The 24,117-nt window shown below is 45.2% G+C and overlaps 1 protein-coding gene across 4 annotated transcripts; it reads left to right on the top strand.

The window, feature by feature from the left end:
• Positions 1-5,531: 5,531 nt before the first annotated feature.
• On the top strand, positions 5,532-23,581 carry ARFGAP3 (ARF GTPase activating protein 3). 4 transcript variants are annotated; one of them, XM_075274880.1, is made up of 17 exons: positions 5,532-5,694; positions 9,511-9,629; positions 10,253-10,325; positions 11,122-11,253; positions 11,436-11,513; positions 11,837-11,927; positions 12,324-12,383; positions 13,659-13,697; positions 14,758-14,804; positions 16,372-16,511; positions 17,354-17,485; positions 17,770-17,904; positions 18,074-18,214; positions 18,521-18,644; positions 20,026-20,116; positions 21,028-21,149; positions 21,884-23,581. In XM_075274880.1, the coding sequence occupies exons 1-17, from the start codon at positions 5,626-5,628 to the stop codon at positions 21,899-21,901; spliced, it is 1,611 nt and encodes a 536-aa protein (XP_075130981.1). In that variant the 5' UTR covers positions 5,532-5,625; the 3' UTR covers positions 21,902-23,581. The 4 variants fall into 4 exon arrangements, with proteins under 4 accessions (XP_075130981.1, XP_075130980.1, XP_075130983.1 ...); XM_075274879.1 differs by having other exon boundaries at positions 21,025-21,149; XM_075274882.1 differs by lacking the exon at positions 13,659-13,697.
• Positions 23,582-24,117: the final 536 nt, after the last annotated feature.

The following is a 24,117-nucleotide window of genomic DNA, read 5'->3' as shown; positions in this document are numbered from 1 at the left end:
AGAGTCGGCCCAGCCTTCCATGATGTGGTCGAGCTCCCTTCCGAACAGCCGTCCGGGCTCAAAGGGGAGACCACAGAGGCTATTTTTGGAAGTAAGGTCAGCCTTCCAGGGCTTCAGCCATAGGGGTCGGCGAGCCACAGTAGCCAGTGCCATGGATCTAGCCGCCAGACGGGTCTGAAAATGGGTAGCTTCTGTCAGGTGATCCACCAACAGCGTGATGTCGGACACTGCCGCGAGGAGATCATCACGATCCACGCCGGAATCGATGTCCTTGGCCAGGGATGACAGTTCTGCGTGTAAGCCAGTTGTTACCTCATTTGCGACCATGCCCAAAGAGGCCTGGGCAGAGGCGGACGAATATACACGCCTCAAAGATCCTTCGACTCGGCGATCCATGGGGTCCCTGAGGCCCGAGCCGTCCTCTGATGGAAGGATGGAGCGCCTTGATAACTTGGCCACGGCGACGTCCACCTTTGGCGGGGGACCCCACGCCTTTAGTTGACTCTCAGAGATGGGAAAAAGTGCCTTGAAGCGTGTGGATGGCGCAAAGGATCTCTCCGGGTGCCTCCATTCGCCCTCCATCAGGCGGAGCATCTCCGAAGAGGGCCTGAAGGTACGAGACCTACGGCTAGAGCCTTCCCCGCCTTCCCGGTCTCTGATTCTTAGGGTCTTGAATACTCTGGACATTTTGTACAGGGGAAAAATCTCCTTCTCCTCCTCCGTACTAGAAGACGACTCCACATCCCTGAGGCACAGCTTTTCCAGAGGCGGCAGGGACAATTCGCAATCCAGCCGTGGCCTCTTGGCCAGGGAGACGGCTTCCATTCTTTTCATGGAGTCCTGGACGTACCCCTTCACCCAGGACACCATCTCTCGCATGGGAGTTGTTTCAACAGAGGGGGCCCTGCACCCCTGACAGAAGCGATATTGGGAGTCATCAGGCAGCAGCACTCTACAAGAAGCGCACGCCAGATGCTTCCTTTTGGAAGTAGCCTTCCTTCTAGGCGGAACAGTGGAGGAAGAAGAAGACATTCTTAGTCAATGAAGACAGTTCTCCAGCACAGAAATTGACCAGGGAGCTTCACCAACTGATGTGCTTGCAACCGGAGCGACAAGCACTAACTGAAGCTCTAAGGGGACTTAAATAGGCCAGGGGGTGGGGTTTTGCCCGGAGCCCCGCCCAAGGGGTAGGGGCTACAACGGAGCCAGAATCTCCTGAAAAAAAAGGGGAGGGGAGAAGACAGGGGGAGGGGGATCTGACCCAGGTATGGTCCCCAGGACCGGGGGACCCCCCTCCCGAACTACCGTGCAATGCTCGTGTCTAGGGGTTGTTCTCTTCCCGTCCGCCGCAAGACCCGCGCACTGCACATGTGCGGCGGACCCTGTTAGACGGCGGACCGGAGGAACCTAAGAAAGGTTCCTAGGTCTAGCGTTCCTAGGGGAAAGCCACGACCCGGCGCGCCAGCCGGACAGGAGCGTGCACGAGCCGGCAGAGTCCCCGCCAGGAGAAGGGGACCTCTGCTGAAAAAAGAGGATGTCCAGAAAAAGATCTTCTGCTGTCAGGTACCGGTGGGGGAGAGTAGTGGACCCCTATAGGAGGTCAGAACATCTGATCCCCCCCTGACCACCTGTCCTGTCCCACAGGACAGAAAAAAACACAAGGGAGGAGCAGGTCTTCCGGCCTCTTATAGAGGTCAAAAGCTGTTAGGTAATTAAAAATTCCACCTGTCCTAACAGCTCATAGGGGCAGGAATACCCCCAGTTGTGTTGCTGTTGGGCGTAGGGGGAAAGGCATATAGCAGACCTATAGCATGTCTGAGTTCATTACTGAATATAGCGTGGCATGTAGTATGCAGCAATCCATTACAGTATGCAATCCGGCATACGAGCGCTCCCCATAGAAATGAATGGGCTGCTTTTTTCACTACGAGCACTCCCATTGAAGTGAATGGGAAGTGCCTGCCTGTACGGCTAGCTCTGCTCATGCCGAGCCATACATGCCAGCACTTCCCATTCACTTCAATGGGACTGCTCGTAGTGAAAGAAGCAGCCCATTCATTTCTATGGAGAGTGCTCGTATGCCGGCTCCCATAGAAATGAATGGGAACTGCTTTATAGGCCGCTTATTCTGAACGTGTTTTACGTTCAGAATAAGCTGCCGTTTACGTAGTGTGAATGCTCCCTTATAGTTATATTCTGCTGCTTTTTTGTTGCAGATTTTCCTTTGATTTTTTTGAGCCAAACCTAGTAGTGGCTACAGAAGTAATAGTATTATTCATTATCTCATAGTACCCAATAATACTGCTATATGATACCAGAAAGAGCTAATGCACCACATTTGAGGTGTTGGTGTGTATTAATACCTTTATTACATGATTATTTAGATATTATATGACAGTATGATTAGGGAAGTGAATGGCAATATGATAGGAACATTGGATGACAATAGTACACAGAGAAAATTGGGAGTCCGAAGGCAGCACAGAGGGGTTTTTATCCCCGCCTTTGACTCCTCCCAGGATCAGCCCTCCTACATAGCAATAAACAGTTAATTAGCATACTCAGTACTATAAGAACCCCTCTTTCCTCTATTCCTTTGTGTTTAATGGAAGAGTTTTTTTGTTGTATGAAATTGGGTGAGTATGCTGTGCTGCCTTCGGACTCAAGGAAAGAAAAATTCCAGGAAAACCCAATTTTTTCTTTCCTATTCATCCTAAGGCAGCACAAAAGGGAGATAAATAGCTACCTAAGGGGGAGCGGAGAACATCACATGCAAACTGTATTAAGCACCACTATGCCAAAGGCTTGACCCTCAGTCAAGACAATAGTGTTTAAAGAAAGTAAAAGAAGATCCCCAGGGAAGCAGCATTACAAATATTCAGGATAGATACTTGGGCATCTTCAGCCCATGAAGTTGTAGAGGAATGTGTAGAATGTGTTAGAGGCCTATTGACTTATAAACTTCCAGAATAGTAGACTTTCTGTTTGGCCAATATGTCTTTGGAGGCTTTCATCCCCTTCCAGGCACCTGCATAATTCACAATCAGATTTTCCTTCTTCCTGAACTCCTTAGTTCTGTCCAGATAAGTCAGAATAACTCTCTTTACATCTAGTATATAGAAACATATCTGATCTTCCATTCCAGGATGTGGATAAAAGACTGGTATGGTGGATTCTTAATTGATATTTTGAAAACCTTAGGCAAGGAACTTGGTAGAGTTCTAAGAAGGATCCCATAAGGCAGGAGTCTTAAAAACAGTCTTTGCAGATGTAATGGTTACTAGGAAGACCGCCTTGCAAGGCAGCCACTTTAACTCTATCTCTTGAATTGGTTCAAATGTATGAGATGTCAGAAATTGACAGATTTGAGAAATCCCAAACAGGTGCTGGAGGTTTTACGTTTGGTCTCAAATTTCTAAAAAAAAGAACCCAAAAAACTGGACACTAGTGGATGGCCAGAGAATTTACCATCAGTCATGGCATTGATAGCTGTCATATGTACTTTGAGAGTATTGACTTTAAGACCGTTATGAAAATCATCCTGCAGGAACTGTAGGATACTAGGGATTTCCACAGAGTGAAACTCTGAAGTATTAAGCCAAGAATTCGGACCAAATTTTATGATAGGTCATATTGGTAGAATCTCTACGACATGTAATCAATGTATTTATTACTGTTGTGGATAAACCTCTATCCTTCAGTCTTGACCCTTCAAAAACCAGACTGAAGGATGGAGCTTGCTCAGAGTCGGATGAAACAGGCCTCTGAATTAATAGGTCTAAATACTGAGGCCAATGCTTGTTTCTCGAAATTTGAAATAACAGAGGACATCAAGTCCTCCGGGGCCAGAAATGTGCTATTAGTATCACTGATGGATCTTCTATAAAGCAGGAGTCTCTTTGGATCCAGAGGACACCGATGAGTTGAATACATAGGCGATTAAAGCAGGAGCTTCAACGCTGCGCTCTGGCTCCTTCATGTGTAGGCACGATGTGATGACATCACATCACGCCTACAACTATGTGAGTGAGACTGCGGAGAGAGCTGCGGGGGAGTGTTGGAAGGTGAGTATGTGATTTTTTGTGTTAAACATTGAGGGAAACATAATGTAGGGGGCCCATGAAACTGGGGGCAGATGAAGGGGGGGGGCATGAAACTGGGGGCAGATGAAAGGGAATGGAATGGCATGAAACTGGGGGCAGAGATGGGGAGGACATGAAACTGGGGACAGATATGGAGGGGGGACATGAAACTGGGGACAGATATGGAGGGGGACATGAAACTCAGGACAGATTTTTCATGTGCCCCCACACAGTATAATCCTCCTACAGTCACCCGTAAATTATATTCCCCAACTCCATCTCTCCCCCAGTTTCATATAACCCCTTCATCTGCCCCCAGTTTCATGTCCCCCCATCCATCTCTGCCCCCAGTTTCATGTCCCCCTCCATATCTGCTCCCAGTTTCATGTCCCCCCTCCATATCTGCACCATATAATGCACCATTTATAGTGATTTCCTATTCATCTTATAGCAGCGCAGAAGCATACCTCCCAACTTTTGAAAAGCAGAAAGAGAGACAAAATGTGTGGCGTGCTCAGCGCACTACGGCAAATTTAGCTTCGCCCATTCTCATTAATTTTTCATGTGCCCGCACACAGTATAATCCTCCTATAGTCACCCGTAAATTATGTCCCACCTCCATCTCTCCCCCAGTTTCATATAACCCCTTCATCTGCCCCCAGTTTCATCCCCCCCCCCTCCATCTCTGCCCCGTTTCATGTCCTCCCTCCATATCTGCCCCCAGTTTCATGTCCCCCCTCCATATCTGCACCATATAATGCACCATTTATAGTGGTTTCCTATTCATCCTATAGCAGCGCAGAAGCATACCTCCCAACTTTTGAAGGACAGAAAGAGGGACAAAATGTGCTATAGGATGAATAGGAAACCACTATAAATGGTGCATTACATGGCAGTATCTTTGTAGTGGCATTTACTGTCTGCTGAGCTGTGTATCTAATCCTATCATGTGTGATAATGGATGATTATGTAGATAATCTATTTTCCCTTAGTCCCAATAGTGGCACAATATGGGGAGCCTTGTACCGCTGGTGGGACGACAGGGAATGTCTGCTGAGCTGTGTATCTAATCCTATAATGTGTGGTACTATCTGCTGAGCTGTGTATCTAATCCTATAATGTGTGGTACTATCTGCTGAGCTGTGTATCTAATCCTATAATGTGTGGTACTATCTGCTGAGCTGTGTATCTAATCCTCTCATTTGTGGACCTGCCTACTGAGCTGTGTATCTAAGCTATTCAGTGTGATCCTGGCATTAGAGCTGTGTATCTAAGCTACACTGCCTGCGGGTATCTACTTTGCGATACGGTCCGTTCCCCTGTTTTCCTTACAGTTTTATTGACACATAAGGGGCGGGGCTCTTCCCCAGACGGGGCGTGACTCGCCTTTTTTTTTTACTCGCGTAACCCTATAGAGGGGCGGGTCTTCCTGTGGTGACGTTACGGGAAGGGGGCGGGATTCCGTGCGGTGACGTACCCGGCGGTTGTTGACGTGGCCCTAAGTGTAGTCGGTGCCGGTGTTGTTAGTGTGAACGGCAGGACCATGAGTGAGCCTCACAAGCAGGACATCGCTGCCATCTTCAAGCGGCTCCGCGCCGTCCCGACTAACAAGGTGAGAGCCCGGAGTAGGGGAGGCGGCCGCACCGTCTGTACAGCCCGGAACACCTGAGTCACCTGAGCCATGAGGGGGCAGCAGTGTCACCTGGGGTCGGGTGGCCGACAGCTGTGTGACAAGTGTAGGTGATAACTAGACAGTAGTCAGCAAGAGTGTAATGTAAAGTGGTCGGGGCCTGTCAGCTGAGTTATAGGGTTCCTATAGCCTGTGTCACCTGAGCTCTAGCGGCCTGACAACTGTGTCACCTGGACTATGTGGGGCCCTGAGAACTGTGTCAGCTGAACGATGCTGGGGGAGGGGGGTCTAACAACTGTGTCATCTTAGTTGGGGCTGAAAATTGTGTCCCCTTGTCTATGAGGGGCCCTGACAACTGTGTCCCCTGGACTGTGTGGGACCTAACAGCTGTTATTTGGACATTATGAGGGGCTCTGACTATGCTGGGGGCTCTGACAACTGTGTCATCTTAGCTATGGGGGTTGACAACTGTGTTGCCTGGACTATGGGGGGCCCTGATAACTGTCACCTGCACAATAGGAGGGGCTCTGACACCTATGTTAATTGGACTATGAGGGGGCCCTGACAACTGTGTCCCCTGGACTATGAGGGGGCCCTGACAACTGTGTCCCCCGGACTATGAGGGGGCCCTGACAACTGTGTCCCCTGGACTATGAGGGGGCCCTGACAACTGTGTCCCCTGGACTATGAGGGGGCCCTGACAACTGTGTCCCCTGGACTATGAGGGGGCCCTGACAACTGTGTCCCCTGGACTATGAGGGGGCCCTGACAACTGTGTCCCCTGGACTATGAGGGGGCCCTGACAACTGTGTCCCCTGGACTATGAGGGGGCCCTGACAACTGTGTCCCCTGGACTATGAGGGGGCCCTGACAACTGTGTCCCCTGGACTATGAGGGGGCCCTGACAACTGTGTCCCCTGGACTATGAGGGGGCCCTGACAACTGTGTCCCCTGGACTATGAGGGGGCCCTGACAACTGTGTCCCCTGGACTATGAGGGGGCCCTGACAACTGTGTCCCCTGGACTATGAGGGGGCCCTGACAACTGTGTCCCCTGGACTATGAGGGGGCCCTGACAACGGTCTCTCCTGAGTTCTGGATGGAGTAGGTATCAGATCATATGGTGACATGTGGTGCAGCCTCAGGCTTGATGGTCACATGCCTTCCTTCTTCCCCTGTTGTCACCTGTGTTTACCTCCTCATCTTTCCTTGGTTGTCAGCTTCCTGGTTGTGAGTAATATTTTCTTTTTCTCCATCTGCATGTCAGAGAACAGAAGCCTTACAGCAGAGGGTTTGTTACATTGTATTTCATCTCCTCCCAACCCTACATAGAGACAGTAACACTCACTGCTGCGGCTTTGGTACAGTGTGGTCAGGGGGTTGACGCTTGATGACCTCACATCACACTGACAGGTCCAAGGTTTGCGTGGCGTGGATTACGGGATGATATCCAGTGATCTTTGTCCCTAGAATGGCTGCATTCACACTTGTTATTGTTTATGTGAAAGTGGTCATGTGATATCCCGGTCTGGATTGTAATATGTAAGAAAAAAAAGCATGGCTTCCTCCTTCAAGAAGACAGCACCCCCATCATCCCTGGTCCGTGTATGGTACTGCAGTTGATCTTCATTTACTGACTGCTATTCCAGATACAGCCTGTGGAAAGGAGTAGTGCTCTTTATTAGACAGCTATAGCTATTTTGTTCACAGTGACATCATAGGCTGTGCAGTCATGTGATCATATTGTCCATAGTGTCATTTGTTAAAGGGAATGTCCATCTTGTATAGTCATTTCAGTTTTAGGTTGAGGATTATTTAGGAATTACTTCATTAACATATTTTTGTAAGGATCAGAGGTCTGTTTTTCTAATACAGAGCTCCAAATTCTCTACATAGATGTAGTTACATGATAACATTCCACTACCTGCAGGCGCCACTAGGGGGAGCTCACTGCAGACTGTGCTGTTATTGTGATCAATGTATAAGACTGGGCTCTCTCTACTAGTGAATGCTGGACTTCCATCTATTCACTGTTTATGCAGGAGATTTGGAGCACTGCGTCAGAAAAAGGGAGCTACTAGAAAGCTATATATGTATATAATACCCATAGACGTTGGATTGCAGGGATTACCAGGATTGGAGGATTACTGCCTCATAATCAGGAGCTGTAATGTCTGTGACTACTTCATCTATCACACAGGCAGCGGCATCACTGACTGCACTGAATCACACCAAATAAAACTTTATTTATAGCTGCCAAGGAAAACATCTGTCACTAGTAGTAAAGGCCTCCACCCAGCTATCTCTGCTATTAGTGTCTGTGATGTGGGAAGAATAGGGAGTGCAGCTCTGGAATATAATACAGGATGTAACTCAGGGTCAGTACAGGAGAAGTAATGTATGTACACAGTGACTGTACCAGCGGAATAGTGAGCACAGCTCTGGAGTACAGTGTTGGCCAAAAGTATTGGCACCCCTGCAATTCTGTCAGATAATACTCATTTTCTTCCAGAAAATGATTGCAATCACAAACTCTTTGGTATTAATATCTTCATTTATTTTGCTTGCAATGAAAAAACACAAAAGAGAATGAAAAAAAAGTCAAATCATTGATCATTTTACACAAAACTCCGGACCGGACAAAAGTATTGGCACCCTCAGCCTAATACTTGGTAGCACAACCTTTAGACACAATAACTGCGAACAACCGCTTCCGGTAACCATCAATGAGTTTCTTACAATGCTCTGCTGGAATTTTAGACCATTCTTCTTTGGCAAACTGCTCCAGGTCCCTGAGATGTGAAGGGGGCCTTCTCCAAACTGCCATCAAGAGATCTCTCCACAGGTGTTCTATGGGATTCAGGTATGGACTCATTGCTGGCCACTTTAGAAGTCTCCAGTGCTTTCTCTCAAACCATTTTCTAGTGCTTTTTGAAGTGTGTTTTGGGTCATTGTCCTGCTGGAAGACCCCTGACCTCTGAGGAAGACCCAGCTTTCTCACACTGGGCCCTACATTATGCTGCAAAATTTGTTGGTAGTCTTCAGACTTCATAATGCCATGCACACGGTCAAGCAGTCCAGTGCCGGAGGCAGCAAAGCAACCCCAAAACATCAGAGAACCTCCGCCATGTTTGACACTGTTCATGGTAGACACAGGAACATTCAGGTCTTTGGAGATGGACTTGTAGCCTTGAGATTGCTCATGCTTCCTCACAATTTTGCTTCTCAAGTCCTCAGACAGTTCTTTGGTCTTCTATTCTTTTCTTCATGCTCAATGTGGTACACACAAGGACACAGGACAGAGGTTGAGTCAACTTTAATCAATTTCAACTGGCTCCAAGTGTGATTTAGTTATTGCCACCACCTGTTAGGTGCCTCAGGTAAGTAACAGGTGCTGTTAATTACACAAATTAGAGAAGCTTCACATGATTTTTTCAAACAATGCCAATACTTTTGTCCACCCCCTTTTTATGTTTGCTGAGGAATTATATTCAATTTGGCTTTTTGACAATTCTTTTTGTGGTTTTCCATTGAAGACAAATTAAATGAAGATAATAATACCAAAGAATTTGTGATTGCAATCATTTTCTGGAAGAAAATGAGTATTATCTGACAGAATTGCAGGGGTGTCAATACTTTTGGCCAACACTGTATAATACAGAATGTAACTCAGCATCAGTATGTACAGTACAGTATGTACACAGTGACTGCAGCAGCAGAATAGTGAGTGCAGCTCTGTTGTACAGTATCCTGGTATATAATGTCAGTGGTGAGTGCTTTATACGTTTTTATATTTCAGACTTGCTTTGACTGTGGGGCTAAGAACCCGAGCTGGGCCAGTATCACATATGGCGTCTTCTTGTGCATTGACTGTTCTGGTACACACAGATCGCTAGGGGTCCACCTTAGTTTTATCAGGTAAGTGCACTTGCTGATCTCTGCCACGGATGCCGCAGCAGGGACACACTCCTGCCTATTCATTTGGGCCTAATTAGGAGTGAGATGAATAAACGGAATACCGATGCACTTTTCCGCTGTGTGAACAGACCCTTAATGTACTTGCACCAATGGTTGCCTACTAGTAGACCTGACATTGGGCAGTCAGGTCAGATATTACAGCAGTTCCAGTCTATTACAGACTGGTTCCAGTAAGGTGCTACTATCCTGTGCTCTTCGGGTTCAGGTAGGTTTTTTAGATTGTGAGGGCAGTCACTGTGTTCTGTATGTCCCTAGGGTAAGATGATGGCACTGCTCCTATTCTACCTGATGAGCCGGTCGGAGGAGAGAATTCATATGAGAGTTATAGCGTTAGATATTTACTTATAGTTATGGTTTTTTTTTTTGGCTTATCAAACAGTCGCAGAGTATATTATAAATGGGTAGAGATCCTACATTATAGCGCTATAAGCTCCCACACTAGATAACAGAGCTGGGCTCAAGCACTGGATGTTCAGATTGTCTGGATTGTTGCATGTTTGCTAAAGGAATCTGTGTGTATATTCTGTATATAAGATTTGGCTTTTATTTTTGTCTTTTTCAAGATCAACGGAGTTGGATTCCAACTGGTCGTGGTTCCAGCTGCGGTGTATGCAGGTCGGAGGGAACACAAATGCAGTGAGTCTCTCCCACAGCTATGTGTATAAATAGACATTGGAGTATAACAAGAGATCTAGACCTATAGTGCACAGCAATGGCTCTAGAACCATGGTGCAGAGAGGGCAAGAGAGATCTAGATCCACTAGTCAGAAAGAGAGTGAGATCTGGACCTGCAGTGCATAGAGGAGTAAGAGAGATGTAGACAAGCAACAAGAGAAATCTAGACTCACGGTGCAGGCAAGGAGCAAGAGAGATCTAGTCCCACTTTGCAGAAAGGCAGTGAAAGAGATCTAGATCCATGGTCCAGAGGGGAAGAGAGATCTAGACTTGTGGTTCAGACTAGTAGCGAGAGAGATCTAGACCCATGGTGCATAGGGGAAGATAGATCTAGAACCACAGTTCAGACAAGGAGCGAAAGTGAGCTAGATCTAAAGTATAAAGACATGAAGACCCTATCGTGAAGAGAATTCTAGGCCCCATGGTGCAGAAGCTCTAGACAGTTTGGCGACCTCTCTAATACATGATCTCACAGGGTACTCCTGAGCCTCTGGATCATAGAGCGGGATTCTGGAACCCTCTGTGGTATTCACACACTCTACAGCCATTCCCAGCCTGACTACAGTCCCTGCATGTTACACATCTGTAGTGTAGTGTGTATGTAATACTTAGTCAGTCCTCACTGTCTCTGCACTTAGATCATAGGAGTTTTGTGCCTTGGTTCCACTGCTGTCAAGTTGTGTCATATGACTGGCCTTGTATTGCTGTCACTGGCAGTACCCTGTGCAGTCTCATGACAGCATTTTGTTTCCCACAGACGATATTCTTCCGACAACATGGATGTACCACAAATGATACGAATGCCAAATACAACAGCCGTGCCGCAAATCTGTACAGAGAGAAGATCAAGACCCTTGCGACTCAGGCGACACGAAAGCATGGCACCGATGTAAGTGTACATTGTAAAACCTCTGTAACCCCTGTGTCTTCCACTAGCGGGCCCAACTCATGGTCTGGATGGATTTAAGGGTCTAATTATAAGTGTCAGCAATCACTGACAGCAAGCAGGGATCTAGAAAACAGCGAGACATTCGATCTTATATTTTGTATTTGTCTTTTTTTGACTAACAGCTCTGGATCGATGGCTGCGGAGCACCCCCTTTATCCCCCAAGGAGAAGGAAGAAGACTTTTTTGAATCTCATGTCTCGGTAAAACTCAGCCTAAAAATGACCGTAAAATTTCATTAATCTGGGACTTTTATGTGTCAGATTATCACTCTATGCTCATGTACAGGCAGCACTTGACGATTGTGGGAATTTTCTATAGGGCGAGCATCATGTGTGAGATAACCTCCTACTCATCCCGCATGGGAGTATTGTGTCCCATACAGAATTATCAGGACACGTAGCATATAAAGTACCAGATTATCAGGATGTGTAGAGTATAAAGTGTCAGATTATTAGGACATGTGGACCATAAAGTGGCAGATTACTGCAAGGAAGGTCTTAATTCTTCTCCTTTCTCCCAGCAGGTCAGTAGTCAAGAATGGGAAGAACCGCAGATTCCTGATGACCCGATGGTCACCCTAAGTGCACCACAGGCTGTTCCTGACATCAAAGAAGGTACAAGGCAGTCCCTTGTAAATGCTATGGAGTGTGTAGACTCTGCTTCTATCCAACTTTTCGCAGAACTAAAACTCCCAGAATACTAAATCTGACATTATAATATAGAATAGTCGTATCCTTGACATTCTTGATCCATCCAGAACCTCAATAATACGCTGTAACATATCCTGCACCTGTGTCAGTTGCACATGATCTGGACAAATTGTCACCTTCTGGTTGTAAACAAGAATTTGAATCCCTAACAACCTCCAGTCTCTGCCATATAACCCTTTGATCACCCCAGTCAGGACGGATTGTGGCATGATCAAAAGGGGACCCTTGGTTTTTCATTGAGGGGGGGCAGATAGGTTTCAGTCTGACTTATAACAGGGCTGTGTTTACGTTCTGTTTCAGGTGAACCGGAAGAGGGACCAAGCGTGGACGGTCTCAGCATGTCCCCCAAGGCAGCACTAGGTAACCCCACAATGTCCTTCTTATGGTCATGTCATGGTTAAAGGGAAACCCAGTCCAGTCTCCTGATGGGTTACTGATCCAGGTGAGAAGATAGCATCTTTGACTAACTCTATAGAGGGATTAGACCCCTTGGGCATCTAACAGGAATTGTTCTTCCTGTACGCAGTGCCTAAAGGGGTGACCCTCTTCTGGATCTGTGACTTATCAGTTGATCCCTTTTAAAGGGAATGTGTCACCAAAATAATGATTTTTTAAAAAATTAATTTTGATTAGTTTATTAATTTTAGTATATTTTTCACATTTCAAGAAATATTAAAAATATTTTTAATATTTTCCACTGTTTGCCACTAGAGGGAGCATTGTCTGTGTACCACAGGGATCAGCAACCTTTAACACTCCAGCTACAACTCCCAGCATGCTCCATTTACTATGGGTTGCTCCAAGAAGAGCGCAACACGTAGTCATACTGGGACTTCTAGTTGCACAACATCTGGCGCAATGAAGGTTGCTCACCTCTGGTGTTCTTTGTCAATAGACACCACAAGCCATGAAGTGAGAGTTAGTACAGGACTGGCCCCATCTCCTATGTTTCTGCATAGCTATTTGCTGAAGGACCTCTAATGTTGTCATCGGGGGTCCTTAAGCAAGAGCAGTAATGCACATAAAGCTCTGCACTGTTACACTGAGGCTTATAAAAAGCAGTTAATATGTGCTGCTTAGATAGCTGTAGATCTGTAGAGCTTTCTATGTGTCATTGTGATTGCTTAAGGACCTGTGATGATGTAATCATTGGTTCTTAAGCAAGAGTAGTAACACATGTACAGCTCTGCATTGCTACACTGAAAACAATTAATATGCGCTGCTTAGATAGCTGGAGCACTAGAGAGCTGTATTTGTGCCATTAACCACCTGTGTGATGTCCTTAAATATCCTCAGGCAACTAGAAATCATCAGTGTACTGTGTGGTGTGCTGACATTGTACAATGCTCCCTCTAGTGGCCAACAATGTGAAATATTAAAATGTATTTTGTCATTTATAATATATCTTGACTTGGGGAAAAAAAAATAAAAATTAATAAACTGTCATGTTCATCTTTTTTTGGGGGATGCATTACCTTTAAATCCCACAAAGCTAGCTCTTAAAGGGGTGATATGGTGTCTCTGTGTATCTGACCATGTCGCCCCCTTGTGGAGTTGGCTGGGTTTTGCAGCGGTGGCTCATGTAGCGCCCATGTAAACGTGTCTTGTCTGTCTTTTTTATCTTCCATGTTGCAGCCGATTCAGTGTCTGCAGGAAGTGCCGCACCTGGCAAAGGTGATTTCCTCCTGATATTAGATGCTTCAGCCTTGGCCTCTGGTGATCTGTGCACCGCTCCACACACACGCACCCACATATCTGCACCTACATAAAACATGTTGTGGTCCTTTACACAGGCACAAGTGACAGGGGAGATCTACCGGTGTACATATCCACCTTCCATACGTATGGTGCTAAAATTCCTTCAATCTGGCATCCTAATCTAAAATCCAGTGTTTTGAGATAATCTGAGGAAACTATTTTGTGGCTTCAGATGTCACAGTGATATATTTCCGGGTCCTGGTCTCCATGTCTGTTAATCTGGCATCTGCCAGGACCCATTGATGTTGGATTTAAGGATTTTACTGTGTACAGGTATGCACAATACTCCTGCATTTAAAAGGTTAATGATGTCTGTTCACAAGTTGTGGGGGTCACATCGGTGGTGGTCTGTTATTGGAGTGCCCCTGCAGCTATGGCATCACGTAGGACAGCATGTCTCCCACTCCTTAATGGGTTACCCCACTGATATTGGAGTTGGAGGAGGGGCTTGTGACCCCCTAAAGTGCCGGTATGCCGGTATACGTTAAGGAAGGGTTGGACAAACCTGCTGACCAGGTTACTTGTTTGGCTTTAACAAAAACAACCCCTGTGGTACCCAGAAGTGAGAAGCTGCTCTGGTTCTGCTGCGTGTTCCCTGGTGTCTCCCACTGGTGTCACTGAAATATACTCGAATGGTAATGTAAATAGGCCCCCAGAGCAAGCGGGAGGACATGCTAGAATCATAATAATCATCATACATCCTGTACTATCCCCCTCTGGTGCATGTAGCTGTCTGCTGTCCATCAGGGACCCTGGTTTTGCGAATTGGTAAGTTTTTTTTGAAGAGCGTTCCAGAACCTTCTGCTTGGAACAACCATAATTTCCAGTCTCTTTGGCTGTGCTTGTCACATGCTGTCTTGAAATCCAGCTGATACATGAATGACCACTCTGTGTAATTCCTGCTTGCTCATGTGCAGATTATTGCCTGTTCTGCTATCTGTACCAGTTAGTAAACGCCCAATGTTTTTGCTTGCAGAGGTCAGCTCACTGATCAAGAAGAAGCCTGGACCAGCAAAGAAAGGGGTAAGACGGGACACAGGGGGTGGGGGAAGTCTGAGACTGTCGCCACTATAGTCTATCTAAAATGCCAATACCACCAGTCATGTGTTATACTCCAGAGCTGAATTCTGCTGGTTACAACTCTTCCCAGAATGCAAATCACAAGCTTTGCTCAGACACTGAACAAGCAGAGAGTGCTGGGAGATTTCAGCTCTGAAGACTTAAATTGTGAATGCAGCTGTGGTCATGGAACATGGAAATTTGCAAGGGCATTAATGGGAGTCTATTCTTCGATTATACTTTTTTTTTTTTTTTCTTTTGCTGCTTCAGCAACAGCAAGTGCCTCAATACGTATATTGCGCAGTACGCTCGTGTAGTTCTAATGCTAGGTTCACGTCTGTCTTCGAGTTTCTGTTCGTGGGACCCGCTTGCAGACCAGAAACCTAATCCGATTTAAAAAAATAAATAAATTACCTGCAGAAGCCGTGGACCCCCTACATTCTAATTGGGTCCACTGGGTTTCTGCTTGATTTTTGCCCAAAATGCAGAGAGAGAAGTCCTGCTTGCTCTATATTTTTTAAAACGGAATAAAACACATAATCCCCGAGTGGAGGTTAGAGGTGTGAACCCAGCCTAAGAAGTACAGAGCTACTTAGAACTAAACGAGCATACTGCGCAGTATGCTCATTGCTAAAGCAGCCAAAAGGATGACGAGCTGTCATTCGCATAGGTGTGAAAGAAAGGGCAGGAGGCGGCATGGAGGGTATGATGCTGCTGTACTTTGAGCTCAGGGGGAACATCCCCTGTGCAACATGAGCTTTAGCATAACCCAAAAACCAGAATAATAAAAAACTGAAAGAAAAGAAGAGGGTTAAGACTAGAATACTCTTTCTAAAGGCTATTCCAACATGTGTTTAGTTAAAAAAAAAAAAAAAAAAAAAAAAAGGTAAAGTATAGACTTCCTTTAAAGTGACAGTACACCTGAAGTCAGCCGTCACTTTATATAATATGCAGGAAGGATACTATTGGCCTTCGCTCTCTGTTACCAGCCATTTAAAGAGGACCTTTCACCATATCTGGGCACATGCAGTTTTATATACTGCTGGAAAGCTGACAGTGCGCTGAATTCAGCGGGGAGGAACGCCCCCTCCCTCTCCTTATAATACTCGTCTATGGACGAGCTGTGTGAGCAGAGGGAGGGGGCGTTCCTCCCCGCTCCCCGGCACAGCGCGATAGGTGCCGCGAGGCAGAAGGACGTTCCTGGCTAACTGTCAGAAACGCCCTTCTGACACTAAAGCGCTACGGTCCCGGGACCGATAGCGCTTTACACCGGGCACGGATCGGGAAAGCCGACAATGCGCTGAATTCAGCGCACTGTCAGCTTTCCAGCAGTATATAAAACTGCATGTGCCAGATTTGATGAAAGATCCTCTTTAAGGGTGGGGAGAAACTGACTGTAGTGTTCAATAGGCTAAGAGACAGGAGGAGAGGAAGAATCCCTTGTCACTACTGTATGTTATCCATCTCCAGTGCTGAAACCTGCATCAACTCCTGTTTACAACACATCTCCATGTATTTCTTCTTATTACAGCTTGGGGCCAAGAAGGCGGGACTGGGGGCCCAGAAAGTGAGCAGCAAGAGCTTCAGTGAAATTGAGAAGCAAGCTCAGGCTGTAGACAAGATAAAGGAGCAGGAGGCGGCAAACCTGAGCAAGAAAACTGAAGAGCCCATGTGAGTATCACAGCAGAATAGTGAGCACAGCTCTGGAGTGTAATACAGGATGTAACTCAGGATCAGTAATGTAATGTATGTACACAGTGACTGCACCAGCAGAATAGTGAGCACAGTTCTGGAGGATAATACAGGATGTAACTCAGGATCAGTACAGGATAAGTAATGTAATGTATGTGCACAGTGACTGTACCAGCAGAATAGTGAGTGCAGTTCTGGAGGATAATACAGGATGTAACTCAGGATCAGTACAGGATAAGTAATGTAATGTATGTACACAGATACTGCACCCAGGGCATAACTTGAGGGGGTGCAGTCACATCAGAGCCCAGGAGCCTTAGGGCTTCATAAGTACTGGCAACAGTATTGATATTGCAGCTTTCATCTGGCCCACAAGCCAAGGAGACCCACAGATTATCCTAACCACACTAAGGTTGATTAAACTCCTTAGCACCCATAACTATCACTATCAATTATTCACTGTAGGGATGAGGTAGGGGGCCCTGACAAAAGATCGCATTGGGGCCTCAAGATTTTAGTTACCCCACAGACTGTACAAGCAGAGTAGTGAGTGGAGCTCTGGAGTGTAATGCAGGATGTAACTCAGGATAAGTATTGGGGAAAATATATGCTTTTCCCTTGATGGCCAATAGAGGGCAGTCATTTACTACTTCATAATTAAAGTACATGCCTGTAAGTAGACCAGTTAGGTGCTATATCGACTTGTGCAGCATTATACAGAGGTGACACTTCTATCTGGATACCCCTTTGTGTTTGTGTGTGTGTGTGTGTGTGTGTGTGTGTGTGTGTGTATATAATTTTTGCCCCCCTCTCTATTTCAGAGTCTCCTCCTTACGTTTGGCTTACAAAGATCTGGAAATTCAGAAGCAAAAAGACGATGAGAAGCTGAAGAATCTTCCGGCAAAAAAGAAGGCTGAAGCAGAGCGCCTTGGGATGGGCTTTGGAAATCGATCGTAAGATCAATAATTAAGAGTTAATTCACACAAGATCAAGAGCCCCATAACTGCCCCCCCTCAGTGATGGCTACATGCCTTGCATATGTGTGTGTGTATGTATATATATATATATATATATACCTATATATTGAGGAGGAGCTATAGGGTGTCATTAGTGGTTTTCACATCCCTTTAATGCCCTGGCTATATGCAGAGATGGATTCATTTTAGAGGGGATTTCTTATTGTAGGTTGTCATAACTAGGGGGCGCTGTAATGATCTTGTATCCTTCTCTCCATCAGTGGGATCTCGCATTCTGTACTCTCCGAGATGCAGACTATTGAGCAAGAAGCCCCAAGGGCCAGCAAACCCAAGAAGATTTATCATGAGGATGAGCAGGATGACTTCTTCTACAGCGCCAGCAGTTCTCGATCCCGGTGAGCTATGACTTGTCCAGTAAGAACAGATCTTATTGGCTGACCTGGTAAAACTGGATATGTTGTACACTCCACAGTGTGGTTGTCAGTCAGCGCATCCCTAGCAACCATTCTGGGCAGACACAATGTAGCCGAGGTTGTTTTTCACCCATTCACTTCCTACACACAGATACCGAGATGACCCCCCGGAGCCAGTCAGTAGTTCCTTCCTGAGCTGGGACGAACGATCCGATGACTTCTGGAAGAAGGAAACGTCCAGCAAAGACTTTGACACCACACTGACCTCAAAGGTCAGCAGCTACGATGACCGGTACTGTCACGTCATTCCCATTATTGCTGGATTTAAGAATCTGTGTTTAATAACTATTGAGTGGTGGTCTGACCTCTGAATCCCCTTACCAGACTGCAAAACCAATGCAGTTGAGCTGTAGTACCTGGTTCAGCCACACCTGTATGTATGGCACTGTGACAAAATGAGGCCTTGGTGCAGCTGGTTCATTTTTGTAATATGTGGGGTCCTTGGTTTTGGACCCCCCACCCATTATACATTGACAACCATTTAAATCTTTATAAGTTAATACTTCATAGACACATTTTTTTTCTCCACTCGTTTTAGACCCACCACTCGCCGTAAGCATGATGTGGATCCTGCTCCAGTTTCGGATGATGCCCAGAAAAAGTTTGGAAACGCAAAAGCGATTTCCTCAGACATGTACTTTGGAAAGCAGGACAGCGCAGATGTAAGTATAATGATCCATTGCCGCGTGACTGATAGTATACAGGCGGGGTTATGGGTGAGTTATAATCCCTATGAAAGTGGTGACACCTCTGGTTAAAATATAACTTACAGTACTTCATCATCCAGAAATACATGAATCCGATATATATACTGTGTGATAGGAGCAGTTTGATGCTTGCCATATCACACCGCCATATAATACAGGGTTCTGGACTGTTCTTGTAGGGAAGGCAGGGCATGGTAAAGCTGGTTAGGTCATAAAACTGGGCATCTATAGTGTTGTTGCACATTAGCAATAGCATGTGAGATATTGCTAATGGGCTATGGGCACATGTGCAGAACCCTCTGTATCCAGGTATCATGATCGTTACAGGTGCATGTGTGTAGACCCTTCTGTATCCTAGTACCAATATATATGTAATGCCGGGCGCATGTCAGACCCTTCTGTATCCTAGTACCATTATACATGTAATGCCAGGCCCTGTGCAAAACCCTCTGTATACTCATACCATTATATATGTAGTGCCAGTGCTCATTGATTCTGGTTCCTGTAAATACCGCCATCACATATCCTGCTTGTACCGCCCTCATGATCATTGATTCTGAACCATATGATAAGTTCTGTTATAACCTCAGTATCGGTTACATATTTGGTAATATTACACTGACCCTACAGAAGACTGCATCAGTGTGCAGGGCTGTCTAGTCAGATACATTAGTTTCTTTCCTGCCCATAAATCTTCAGGACAGGTGAGGGGGGAGCACAGCTCTGTGAACAAACAGAACAGGAGCTGCTTTCTAAAGAATCCATGGTGACCACAGTGGACACAGAGCCCAGGACTTACAATACAGCAGCTGAGTACACATCCGGTTCCTCTCATCTCTTCGGGAGGGGCATGTAGTCCTCAGCTAGATTTATTAACATATTGTGTAGCAGAAAATGGGAACTTTTCATTCACTGCAGAACTTATTATGGAGTAGATGCCTGTTACACTTTTTTTTTTTTTTTTTTTTTTTTTAAGAAGTGTCTGATACCAAGCTCTGTAGTACATGATAAAATTCTGACGACCTGCAGCCACCACTATAGGGCGCTCACTGCAGATTGATTGATTATACTATGACCTCATGAGCACAGCATACAGTGAGCTTCTGAGCTCCCCCTGGTGGTGGCTGCAGGTAGTCAAAAATGTATCATCAATCCTTTGGTGTTCAGGGGGTTTTCCAACTGGGTAAAAAATGGGTTAATAAATGGAAGGCTCATTACGTCTCTTGCCTCATGTTATGCTTTTATAAGGCCTTAGATCACACACCTGTTACTATGCTACGGTGGGACAATAGGGTGGCTTCACTTCTTTAATACCCCTCTGTCTTTACCCCCACAGTACGAAGCAAGGGCTCGGTTGGAGAGACTCTCAGGGAACGCGTCCATCAGCTCTGCCGACCTGTTTGATGACCACAAGAAGCAGACTTCAGGTAACTTGTATCCTGAGAAGGGAGCCCGCTCATAAAGTGTCATCCTCCTCAGAAGTGCATAATGGGGGTGCAGTGACCAGCACTTAAAGGGGATGTCCCACAAAATAGTGAATGGGAGAGCTGGAGATAGGCGAAGTATAGCACACCCAGCATTAAAGTGAATGGGAGTGCGAACCATTTCGCCTACATTCAGCCTGGCTGTGGTCAGGTTGAATACATGGTGTGAGAGAGGTTTCTTCTTTTTACTTCTTTGGGCAACCACTTTAACCCCTAAGGCAGAGTTCAGTCACATTTAACACTCCAGCTGTTGTGAAACTACAACTCCCAGCATACTCCATTCACTTTTATGGGAGTTTTAAGAACAGCTGAGCAAGTGTGCATGCTGGGAGTTGAAGGTTGGTAACCCCTGTCCTATGGGGGTAAGTGCGTTATTGGTGGTGGTCCGACCACTGGAACCCCACCATACATAAAAATGGAAGTCCCGAGTACTTTTTTGAATGGAGAGGGCCACACACATGCATACTGTTGCTCCATACATCTTTATAGGTGTCTGCACGCTCCTTCATGTCTCAATTCAATTTGGAAACACTTCGCCCCCCCCCTCCCAACATTGCTATGATCATTGGTATTAATTTATATTCATATAACGATAAATTTGTCTTCCTGCAGCCACCACTAGGGGGAACTCTCATGTACAGGATTAATAAGAAGGATAATGTGTAATCAGAATGTAGTAATCTCCTGAACTCCCCTAGTGGTGATTGGAGCCAATCAGAATGTTATTATGTAATGTTATGTTTGTGCAGCAGAAGGGGGCGCTGTTCTTGACTAGCAGACAACTGTAACCACTTTTATTAAATCTATTATTTCTTTCTCGTGTGGTTTTTTTTTTTTTTTTTTTTTTAAAGCAGCCAATTACAACCTGTCAAACGTCCTGCCTTCAGCCCCCGACATGGCCAACTTCAAACAAGGCGTGAAGTCTGTAGCAGGGAGGCTCTCGGTACTGGCCAATGGCGTTATGACGACTATACAGGTCAGTATTAGATGGGCAGTATTAGATAGTGCTCGATAAGTGTGGTTCCCAACATGACAGAAGCTGGTAGTTGTAGTTCTGTAAAAGCTTCTGAAACCTTTTATTACATTATTGTCAATAGATCTAATAGATATAATATTGTCCGACAACAGGTGGAGATACCTAGAGCTGCACTCACTATTCTGCTGGTGCAGTCACTGTGTACATACATTACATTACTTATCCTGTACTGATCCTGAGTTACATCCTGTATTATACCCCAGAGCTGTGCTCACTATTCTGTTGATAGTCACTGTGTACATACATTAGATTATTTATCCTGTATTGATCCTGAATTACATCCTGTATTATACTCCAGAGCTGCGCTCACTATTCTGCTGGTACAGTCACTGTCTACATGTACATTACTTATCCTGAGTTACACCCCATATTATACTCCAGAGCTGCACTCACTATTCTGCTGGTGCAGTCACTGTGTATATACATTACATTACTTGTCCTGAGTTACATCCTGTATTATACTCCAGAGCTGCATTCACTATTGTGCTGATACAGTCACTGTCTACATATACATTACTTATCCTGAGTTACACCCCATATTATACTCCAGAGCTGCACTCACTATTCTGCTGGTGCAGTCATTGTATATATAAATTACATTACTTATCCTGTACTACAATGCTGGGACCTGTATTATTAAGAATCACTGTTTAACATTTCTCTCCTCTCTACAGGATCGGTATGGCTCTTAACCTCCTCCCCTTTTACAATGATGTCACATTTGGCGCATACTGTGCCTCCACCCCCCACCCCCCCCTCCACGGAGGAGGCATGAATAAAATGGATGACACCCCGAAGTCCCTGCCTGGGAGGAAAGGAAACCCCATACACATTCCTTGTGCCTTTAAATAATTGGATGCAGTGCATTTTGGGAAAGTCTGTGCTTTATTTTACCCTTTTTTTTTTTCTTTTTAAGATAAGGTAGGTGACCCTGAGGTCTCGGGGCTCACGGCTGCGCCTTTAAGAAATCTCTTAAAGGAAGACAACATGAGCAATGTCACCAAGTGTAGAAGCCAGACTGTGGAAATTACATAAAAATTGTAAATAAAAAAAAAAAAAATATTATAGAAAATAATTCCTTTAATCCAAAATTATTACAATTTCTATACTATCAAATGTCTCTGGGGGAGGGAGCTATTAATGTGCAAAATGCAGGAAAACACTAAGGCAACATCTACCAGAATTTATGGAGTATAAAACACCAGATTAACAGGATTTTTGTTTTTTTCAGATGCCAGATTAAAGGAATTATTCTGTATATAGATGCGTACACAAGAGAGAGTTCCTATAATCCGTCTTGAACAGGGTCCACATGCCGGATTATTGGACGTTTTTAGAATATTAGATTAGATTGGACCAAGGAGAGATTCTGAATCCCTCATATAATCTGAACATAAAATCTGCTGCTGTCCTGATTATAATCTGGAGAGATTCTGGATTATTTTGTAGATTTGTGCCGGATTATCAGAATGGGATGCCAGATTAAAGGATTTTTCCTATATTTATGATTATTTTTTGCGCTAGTTTAGGGGCTTCTTATAATAGGGAGTAGTGGGACTGCACAGACCAAAGGCTTTTATACGCTCCTCAGGTATACAGTGAGAGCGACCCTGTGTGCTCTCAACCAATGTGTGCGACAATCGGGAGGGTTCTGGTAAATAACAGTTTGTACAATTTTGGTCACCTTAGAGGCCTGAAAATCAAACATGGCTGCCGAATAGCAAGTTAGTTCACTACGGAGCCGTCCTAGGAGAGGGTTTGTTCATGGGTCTTAAGTTTAAGGTAGGAGATGAAGGGTTAAAATAGGCGGCCATATTTATTTAAGATGTTCTCCAGTTTATCCCCACGCTCTACTTACGGTTATCTCAGTCACTGCCGTTTCTTTTGTAGAAGTGACTTTGTAGAAGCTTTTCCGATTTTAGGCTGAGTTACAGGGTGTCCTATACTCCAGTCACCTCCAAAGTTACCCTCAAAATTGTAAAGGATGCAACTCCAGATGTCACTGGAGTATAGGATAACTTCCAGTTTGCTGATTCAGCTTTGGATGGGACTGGCGTATAAGTATCTCAGCATTTTCAAAGTTAAGTAACTTTATTCATAGGTTTACAACGTGTACAATGACAATCAGAGGCGGAGCTTAGGTTTTACTCTGTCCCTTCCCTTGCTTAAGGCTGTTTTGTTTTGTAGAACATAATTTAACTTGAAGGATTTGGTGGTGATTGGAGCAGAGATGTGCTGTGTTTTAGACAGCAGGGCCCGTATCGCTGTGTCCTCATCCTTTTATATATTTGTCTTGTTTGGTAATCCTACGACACACGGCAGCGAGTATTTGTAATAATTTGTATTCCGCAATAAACTTTACTTTGGAACAAGATGGCCCCCTGCGTCTGTTCATGTTATTTAAAGGAGTGCTTCCCCTTTAAATGGCTTGTTTGAAAATAACCATTACTGGCATGCGTAATACTGAAACCTATGATGTATGAAAGTTGCCTGTAATATATGCCACTGTCTGCTGAGCTGTTTTGATTTTTGTCAGGGCATGCTGGGAGTTGTAGTCTCACGTCAACTGAGAAGCCCCAGTTTACTGACCAATCCCATCCACTCTGGCCTATAAAACTACATTGTTTTCCAATTGTGTCAGTCTTTACTGTTCTAGTATTCTTTTCATGAATAACTTAAAAACACAACTGCATCCTTCACCAATTTCTTCAAGGGTGAATTTTCAGGAACAGTCTTGAAACAGTCAGTTTTTTTTCTGGCTTCATTTCAGATACAGTGGCTGCTATAAAGAGTTAACAATTTCACCTCCCCCATTAATGGTTGAATGTCACATTAGTTATACAGTAGAGCAGAAGCTCAGATAAGGAATCCAAACAAGCAGAGGTTACATAGAGGGAAGGTGTCAAGG

Source organism: Leptodactylus fuscus, chromosome 5 (genome assembly GCF_031893055.1).
Source record: "Leptodactylus fuscus isolate aLepFus1 chromosome 5, aLepFus1.hap2, whole genome shotgun sequence".
NCBI lineage: Eukaryota > Metazoa > Chordata > Amphibia > Anura > Leptodactylidae > Leptodactylus > Leptodactylus fuscus.
The sequence above is the reverse complement of the archived record's forward strand: the minus strand, read 5'-3'. Positions and strand labels throughout refer to the sequence as shown.